This window comes from Frankliniella occidentalis, unplaced genomic scaffold (genome assembly GCF_000697945.3).
Source record: "Frankliniella occidentalis isolate FOCC.00 unplaced genomic scaffold, Focc_3.1 Scaffold297, whole genome shotgun sequence".
Lineage (NCBI taxonomy): Eukaryota > Metazoa > Arthropoda > Insecta > Thysanoptera > Thripidae > Frankliniella > Frankliniella occidentalis.
Genome location: NW_026267423.1, coordinates 117,266 through 126,638, shown reverse-complemented (window position 1 = coordinate 126,638; position 9,373 = coordinate 117,266). Strand labels below are relative to the sequence as shown.

Sequence of the window (9,373 nt, the reverse complement as noted above, 5' to 3'; positions counted from 1 at the left end):
CGGGTGAGAGGTGAGGAGGGGACCCCTCACCTCCTCACCTCTCACCCGTTCGCCTGCCGAGTCGAGGATAGGCAAACCCGCAACACGGCGGCGCGTGCTCTTAATCACCCGGTATATGGCTGTCACATGCATGTCGACTTACAAAAAGTGACATGTCGATCAGGCGCGGATTAAGGGCCGGCTGACAGGGGGGGCGATGCACTGTCGGTTGCCTACATACAGGGGTTTTGTGTCGCAAATTGCCTACCTTTCAGGCGGCTCTCTAGAGACGACAGGGGGGGGTGATCGCCCCCCCCCCCCTTAATCCGCCCCTGATGTCGATGTAGAGCACATACAAGCTCAAAGCGTAGGCGGCCTACATTTGTGTGCCCATGTATTTTGCCAACATGTACAAGATTTCACGGGGTCTTTAATCCGGGTCGGTATTTCAGTGCATCGGTCAAGGTCATGGACCGGACAACATCATATTTTGAGTATACTTTGAGTACCGACTAAAAGAAACGTCTATTGCCAAAAGGAAATCCATCTTTAGCTCCAATACGGTTTTAGATGTAGCATATCTGAGAAACGAAGTGAAGCTTCATACTTCACTGTTAGAAAAACCTACAAGGACAATGGTACGCCCCGTCAAATGGTCGTGAGGTCTGCGACCGTGATTCTGGATTACAGTCCATCTCGTGCAGGATATACCGTAACTTTCGCAAACTGTCTTAATGGTCAATAACAACACTTTACTCACAAACTGAAGTACGGCCCATATCTTTACCGTCTGGCCAATCCACGGCCCCTGCGGACCGTAGGCAAACTGCACTTTCTTACGGCAGTTAGTTATAACAGTGTTCGTTTGCCTGATAATTTTTAAAATGTGCACTTTTATCACGAGTGCCCCCATCGCATTTATCACACCTATCATCCTAATGAGGTTCAACCCCTGTACTTTTCGCGACGTATAAGTATCAATACGGAGCAGCAGGGTGAGCGGGTTTGCTTTGTTTCCGTCCGCGTATGGCATGATATGTCTGAGCGTCAGGTGAGTACACATACCTCCCTCCCCTTCATGCACACCACGCCCTGCTGTGACATCGGTTGCCTGGTGTGTGTGTTGTGAGCCATTGGGAACAGACGCGTACTCCCCCCCCCCCCTTTCCTACAGCCTAATCTACATTTCCTCTTAGACGTCTCCTATCAGAGACATCCGCTGTTGTTTTGCATGCCCACCAAATTCGTTCAAATTGACAGCACCAACAAAAAAGGCCGCCTTTCGAGTACTTAAGCAGTGATGTTTCAAAATTTACCTGCCTTAAAGAAAAGAGAACCTAAAGAATGACCATTGATAATTGCTGACTTATCACACCCAGAAAATACTTTCTTGGTTCACACTCTTGAGTTTTAAGAAATTTTAAGTAGCTGTCTGAAATTGACATGCTCGGATATCATAGAGCTTATGCAGAGTGGTCGACGAGCGCCGAAAGTAGATACAAGTCTCTTGGATTGGAAGTTCCGACTCTTTGGTTGGGATGCGTCGGATTGTTGTGATGTTGATTTTGTGAATAACTAGGCGATTACTTGCATAGGAATTTAGGATTAAACAACAGATAAACTCCTTCAAACATTTTTTAATCCTTGTACGGCGCTTTGTACAGCCCAAAGGAAAAAAAACCACGACAGAAAAATACGCAAATAAATAAATAGATAAATAAATAAGTCGAATAAATAAGTAAACAAAGAAATGTAAATAAATAAATAAATAGATAAATAAATAGAGGAGCACTAGTGAAGGTGGATACAGATTTAACAAAACGCTTGCGTTATTTTCACGCTCAGTAAGCTTCAAGCAGCCAATAAGAGGATAGCTTTCGTGATGCCTGGCGTAAAAATTACGCTTGGCGTGAAAATCGCGCTAGCATTTTGTCAACTCTTAATCCCACTTGATGAGATGCAACTTAGAGCTACTGCTAATTCCATATGTTTACCATTGTGACCTCACATCCCAAACTAAAGTTTTCCCTACAGCAAGCGTTCAGAAGAACTGTCAATACTAAACGTCGACAAAATTTAGGTTATTATATTCTTTTCTAGAGAACACGAACGCAAAACTATAGATCAAAACTATGAGAGTAAGTCCAAAAACGAAGAAAAATTATGCTGTCACAATTTTTAACAAAAGCGCAGGAGATCAAAGATCTTAACTATCTAAAAAGACCCCGTGTTGGAATCACACCATGTTTAATTGTACCCAATAGCTAGTCGTCACCGGCTAACAACACTGCAAGCCAAATAGTATACTTAGCCACTCGCAAGAGGGCACTTGATAACGCACATGGTACAGTGAGTAATAGCCCGAGTATACACGTATGTACTTAACTTTATGTAACAACATGCTCCTTTGTGTGGCACCATGGCATGTGCACACACTCCTTTGAAATATCTGCAAGTACACGCTTCATTGTGTGCTTTAAGTAAACTGTTAAGTTTTCAGGAAGTGCCTGATCACATTACTATCGTGTACACAAATATTCGTTAGTCCTTTCACCAAATCCACCCATTAATAGTATTGCCCTGAGCTTTTTCCTTGCTTGAAATTGAGCAAATATTAATGATAAATCACTTCACCTTATTCTACTAGTCTGCCATCACAAAAAATAGCTGACAGAGTTCTGCAATATTTATACAATGCACAATTATCTACTACCCTGGAAGTAAACATCGTCCATATTTACAACGAAAAAATTCAACATGGCAATTCAAAGATCATTTTGATTAACTTTACGCCCCAACAGGCGAACCGGCGTCGCCCCAACGTCACTTCGACCTACACTTGATCGATTCTCCGTCGATTCGACGTCGATTCGGATTCTCGTGGGTGTCTGGCACACATGATAAGAAATCCAAGAGGTACAAGAGAGAAAAACCGTCCCTTCCCCTTCATTTTGCATTTGGGTCGAGATGACATCCCTACAGTATGGCTCTCGTTCAGTCTCCCGCGAAAAAACAGTCTCACTCACATTCACTTTTCGTTCGTAGAAAAAAACAGCACATTTTGCGTCCATTGTTTGAAATCATAAATAAAAAGACAGAGAGTCGAACTGTCAGAAGCACTCACTCCCTTTTGGGGGAGGAGCCTAAGTCCGCATCTGTCAACGATCACGACCATCAGGCCGCGGGCGCTGCGGGGTGCATCGGGGCAGAAGCTGTTTCTTTTCTGACGTCAGATTGACGCTGCGGTGATTCGGGCGCCTTCCGCTGGTCTGTCGCCAGCATGCGAGACATGCGGCGGGCCTGCACCAGCTTGTTGATGTCCTGGAAGGTGTGAGCCATGGGGCTGGCCTGCGTCGCGTCCGACTGCGTGCACTGGGCGTACACCAGCGTGCAATCCTGGTTGTCCTGCCCGTCCTTGGCGGCCTTCATGTAGCGGAAGAAGCGAAGGATCTCCGGGTTATCCGACGAAGGCTTTCGTAGTTCGTTTAGCTCTCTGAAACAGAATTTTTCAAAAACTAATTAGGAAATACTTTGGTGGAGTCTGAGTTGCGAATCAATTTTTGACAACGAAGGAGAGTTGTGATTTCACAAAGAGTTCTGGCAGCTTTTTTTCTCAACGAATTACTCGTGAAGTTCTGACCTTTTTAGCAGATGATAAATTATGCAGAACTGAAATTATTTTTAACAGTGAATGATTAAAGATTATAGATAAAGATTATAAGAGATTGTGGATTGTGGATTATAGCATTGATTCTGGGGTTTGTTTTTTGGCGCTCTCTGCAGCGCTGTCTTATTTTTATTGTGAGTTTGCAAATATTAACCGTAGAAAAAAGTAAAAAAATAAGAATTGTTCATTGATCTTTAAGAAACACGCAGCAGTGTTTACGCCCAGAAAATGGTATGCTCAAACCAAGGAATTTTCTTCAAAATATACAAGGTAGTTTTCGACCTTGGGTTAAGGTTTTTCCATTAATTCCATGAAAATTAAGTTGATCTAAGGAAATATTTATTTTATCTTGTCGTCATGTCATTTGCCTTAAGTTAAAGACAATTTTCCCCCTTTTTTTTTGAGGTAAAAATAGCGTTGAAGCAACGCATTTTGCCTTGTTCCAAAACTACCATTTTCTGGGTGTAACTTTTTTTTACTGTTAATATTGGCAAACTCACAAGAAAAGGAAGGCAGCGCTGCAGACTTTCCGGGTAGCGAAACAGATAGGCTAGTCTTTTGGGGCAGCGCAAGAGATAGGGATATTGTTGCACGGACGGGTCGTAGGTTTGTGCTAAAAAGTTAAATTTGTGGCACACTGTACTTATTGTGCAATTTTCAGTACACTTATTAATATGAAATGAAAGGCTACTACCCAGGGGCTTGGCCAAATGCTTCGCACATGAAGCTTCAATAATGCATTCGCCGAATATCGTCTTAATCCCCCTAGCATGCACATAAAATTATGTCCCTGATAATTTGTTTTGCGAATAAGCTGAGAACTCAACGTTTTCTTCCTATAATTATAGTATAATTATATGTAGTTTTACAAAGGTGTATACAGGTAATTATTCGGCTGCGGTAATCTTTTCGATATTGCAGGGTGGGGCCGGAGAATTTGATAGAAGTCTTTGAGAGTAAAGCTTCGCTACGCTCAGCTACTATCTCTTCCAAAAATTCTCTTCACTCAGTGCTTAAGCTATGCCGTACACAACATAATATGTTTTAGGGGTATATTGTGTATACGTTCCGTTATAAGTGACTAGAGGAAAAATTGACACAAGTCTTTGTAAAAATGTTTGATAACTTCCATCGATGGCACATGGCTTAATAGGGCATTTCAATGGACCGTTGCCCGGAACTAAGAAGAACAAAAGCGGATGCAGAGAGCGGTGGTGGGGGCGGGCGCGGGGAAGAACGGAGGGCAGGCGGGGGAGCTCCCCTCCACCAGCCGCTCCTCCGCGCGCCCGCCCTCACCACCGCTCTCTGCATCCGCTTTGTTTCTTCTTAGTTCCGGGCAGCGTTCCACTGAAATACCCTATTGCTCACTGGGCTCACCAATCAAAACTTCATTTAAGCAAGGAATTTTATTATTTGACTCTTCTTTTTTTGAGGGAAAAAGGGAGAAATCGTGGTATAGCAGTACATTGGGTTTTCGTCATTCCTAATAACTTTGCAATTATCTTAAGTAGTACAACGTGGCTGTTTTTTTCGGTTATTGTTGTCAAGCTTGCCCCCGACTTGCCTCAAACCTATCCCTGCAGGTACTATTTTAAATGTTTAGTGGGAATATTCGTTTTCACCCCCTTTCTTTCCTGCCAAACCTCCGAAAAATCCTCATCTCCCCCTAGGGCCATAACCGAAGAAGTCAGACGGACAGACACCAGATCGATTGCATTTGCCCGCTTTATTGCTTTTTCGAAGCAGAAGGGTGGGCTGAAAACAAACTTTGCCTGCTTTCTATTCGCATCAGCGTCGTCTTCGCGGGAGATGGCGCGTCGTCGTCTTCGTCCCTTCTCGCCCATTTCCTCCCGTGCATCACTGCCTGCCAAACTACCCCCTCTGCTCTCCCATCCCGCCCCACCCCCCACCCCTGACGCCCCCGCCCACCCGCGAGACGTCACTATGGCAGTCAGGGCTAGCTCCGCCGCCGAGGCCGCCGCCAGCAGCAGGCATTTCCAGGGATTCGTCGACCCCGAGCCTCTGTGAGAGTGCGTGTGTGTAGGAGGGTTCGAGGCCATGACCCCACACCAGCACACCAGGCCTTACCCGCTTCGCGAGGAAAGGGCGGCGAATAGTGGAGGGGTTCTTGAGAGCCGCCACGCGGGGGGCGTGCGCCTGGTGATCACAGAAAGCTTGAGCTGCCACCAGTAACATTCTGGCGGCGGGGCGTGGCAGAGAGCACGGAGGTCCACGGCACCCGCCAAATAAACGAGGTCTTCCGCTACATTAGGCACACCGGCCTGAGTGTAAGTTGGAGGGAGGGAGAGAGGAGTGTGTGTGAGCGCGCGCACCATCGCGTTGGGTTGCATTCAATCACCCGGACTTGAGTCGATTGCGGCGCTGAACGCGGTGGCGCGATGGTGGTGCGAGGATGATGAACCAAGGCCGTCAGTACGAACGTCGTAGGGGTGAGGAGGGAGAAGACGCGTGGGAGGCGCGGGGGGATGCAGACGGGGGCCGCCACCGCAAGTGCGCGTGGGCGTCGGCGCAGCGTTGGGGCGGATCCAGGTGGTGGTGGGCGAGGGAGGTCGGCAGGAGATCCGGCCCGCACCACCGATCCTTCCAGCATAATCTGCATCACTGCAGTTCTGGCTCGGCAGGGAAGGGTTGGGGGCAGCCCCTTCATCATAGAGCGCCAGACCGTGTTGTCGCAGCTGAAGCGGGAAATTAACAGCGGCAAAGCAGAGGTCGTCGTCAGCACCACGCTGACTTCGGTTAAAATCACCATAATGGTTTGTAACTAAGCCTTAATATTTCAGAAACCATAGTTCCTAATTTAATGGCTGGAGGCCGTGCGGCCATATCCCCGTAGTTACCTTACAACTTATAGTCTAGCTACACAGGCACCAGGCGCCGGAGCGTAGCAGTTTTTCGTGATATGAATAGGGCCTATCGCGAAGCCTGTTACGGGAGACGTGGTCTGGCGTACGAATACCTACAACGGCTCTGTACTGTGTCCAGCTGCTCGCTTTCAAGTTCCCCCGCAGTCCCAGTAAGGCTTTGAAGGCCCCTGACCCGTGTGCGGCTCCTGTCGGGGTGGGGATGTTCCCAGGCTGGTCTGGCTGATCATCTCCCCAGCTGGGGGCGCTAGCCGAGGCCCAGGAGGCAGCACCGGTTTCGCAAACCTCCCCTCTTCAGCCCCCCGGCCTGGCCTACCCCAATGGGGACACGTTTGGGGAGGGGACTTGGATGTCGCCGTAGCGGGCGGCTCACACTCAAGGGACCGCCGGTTATCCGCACGCAGCCCGTCTTCTATCTGCTGTCTGGCCTGCTTGAGCCGAACTGTGCACCGCTCCCAGGGTAATTGCACCAGAAAAGCGAGAGAGAGAGAGAGAGAGAGAGAGAGAGAGAGAGAGAGAGAGAGAGAGAGAGAGAGAGAGAGAGCGAGAGAGAGAGAGAAGGGAAGAAAGAGTGAGAGACCGAGAGATAAAAAGTAGACGACCTAAAGGGGACTCGCTAGTAAAAGAATACACTGCGAGGACTGCTTTGGCTTTGTCTAACCAACCATCGACTGTTGTTTCTCGTTTTTCTCTGTTCCCGTTTTCATTGTTTTCGCTGCACCTGCTGCTACAGCACAGCACCTGGCGGCAGCAGCTGTGGTGGGGGCGTACCGTACAGTACTCCTCCCCTTCCTGTAGCAACCCCCTCCCTCTCCATTCCTTGCGTCTCACTGGTGTGCCGCGCCGTGTGCACTCCCCATCACCACCAAAGATCCAAACCGGAAATTGTGTACTTCCCTTCTCTGCACCTTAATTCACTTTGCAGCCCCACTAACGTTCTGCTGCTCCTTTTCGCTACCCACGCCCCCTTCAGCTTCCTCCCTCGCCTGCTTCTGCCATACCTCGGCGCGCCGTTAGAAATTGGGAAGACTAGGACAACTATTGCCCCTTTTTTGTTGGCTGACAAGGGGACCTTTTCAGGTGTAAATCTCCGATTTTGTTAAAACACGGAAATTTTAAGGTTATTATACTAGAAGTCGGATGGCACACGAAATTTTTCCTGAACCTCACAGTTATAACCTTCAAATTTTCCAAGTTTCAACGAAGTCGGAGATTTACACCTCAAAAGGTTCCAATGTAAGCGATAGCGAAGCCTATTACTTCAGTGATGATCAAGAAGTTTCTATGGAAATGAAATTGCATGTCATAAAAAACAAGAAGTGTATTGTTTTCGAGCCCTCTAGCTCAAAAATTGGCTGAGAACGGGCAATAGACGGTTCCGACAATGCACCTTATAGAAGAAATAAGGAAATCAGGACCGGAACTAGCACTGAAATCACATGTAAAACCAATAGAAAGTAATTTTGACCGTTACTAGGGAGGAGTTACTGGAAGTTATTTCTATCGAACATTTCAACATATAAAATGTATAAAATGTTCTATCTGGTTCCGTTTTTTATTTCCTTACTTCTTCTCTGAACGCGCACTTGGAAACAATCTGTTTACAAGGACCCGGTATACATTTCCGCAAAAAACTGAAAGTCTATGGAACGTATATAGGTCATAAATTTTGCTGCATACGTCTACTTTGTGCATATATATCCACTATGAGCCCGTACATAACCTGCGTATGGTAAGGGTAAAAAATACTTAAATATTTTAGGATTATTTGCGGGTGGAAAACTCCCTCTGAAGCCAAACGGATGAATTTTAGTCTTTCTGAATTCTTCTCACGAGTTACCCCGCTTGGAACCATTCGACTTTTCTTATAAATAAGCAATATTTTCCAAATAATTTTTAAATAGCCCGTTCTGGCCTAATTTTTAAAATAGAGGGCTCGGAAACAATACAGTTCTTGCTTTTCATGAAACAAAATTTAGTTAACGTGATGACGGACAGACGCGAAACTTTTTGATCATCACGGAGTAACAGGCTAAGCTATCGCTCAGCTAATAAATGTTTGCCCTCCTATATTTGATGGCCTCCGTTGCGGTAACTCGTCAAAATAAAACCCTGTGCACCAAAAGGGAGGCCTCTTTACGACTCTGCCTTTTGCCCGACTCGGGTCGGGGTATCAGCGCCGCGGGACTAGGTAGATGTATGCCAGGCGGGCCAGGCGCATCGCAGCGTAACACTATAAAGCATTCCGGTAAAGCTGAAATGCAGAATGCAGGGAACAAGAAAACAAAAGTCACCATGTTGAAGTATAGCGATTTCCGTCTTCTTATTCCCCGCATTCTTCTGCATTTGCGTGGCCTCTTACGCGAGACGTGGTCATCTACCATTGCGACACCGTAACCCAAACATATTCTTTGAACGTGAGTAATCTTATCTTTGCATTCGGGTGTGTTGATGACACTGCTGCCTACTATGTATACACTTATTATTTTGCTTGCGGGGTCGTCAGATGAGAGAGGGAGACTATTCGTCTCTAAACAGAACCGCAAAGGGGACCGGCCGTGCGGAGGTGGGCGGTGGGGGGCACTCGAGTAATTAACATGCAGAGTGGGATTGCTGCGGGCGGACACACGGTACGGCCCACCTTATCCTGTCGCATACGAGAGAGGAAAGAGAGGGGGAGAGAGAGAGAGAGAGAGAGAAGGAGGGAATAAAAGCGCGGAGAAATTATATGCCTCTTCGCCTTTTATCTCAAACTATCGCATTTTCTCACCGACCTCACTCCAGACCAGACGCCATTTCGTCTGTACTCTCTCTCTCTCTCTCTCTCTCTCTCTCTCTCTCTCTC

General features: G+C 47.0%; 1 protein-coding gene across 2 annotated transcripts in view; it reads right to left on the bottom strand.

Moving 5' to 3' along the window:
- Positions 1-1,600: 1,600 nt before the first annotated feature.
- Positions 1,601-9,373, bottom strand: part of LOC113215628 (uncharacterized) — a 23,044-nt gene continuing 15,271 nt past the window's right edge. For both annotated transcript variants that reach the window (XM_052273765.1, XM_052273766.1), the window contains one exon: positions 1,601-3,472. In XM_052273765.1, coding sequence (XP_052129725.1) covers positions 3,154-3,472 — 319 coding nt within the window. In that variant the 3' untranslated portion in view covers positions 1,601-3,153. The remainder of the gene's footprint in view (positions 3,473-9,373) is intronic.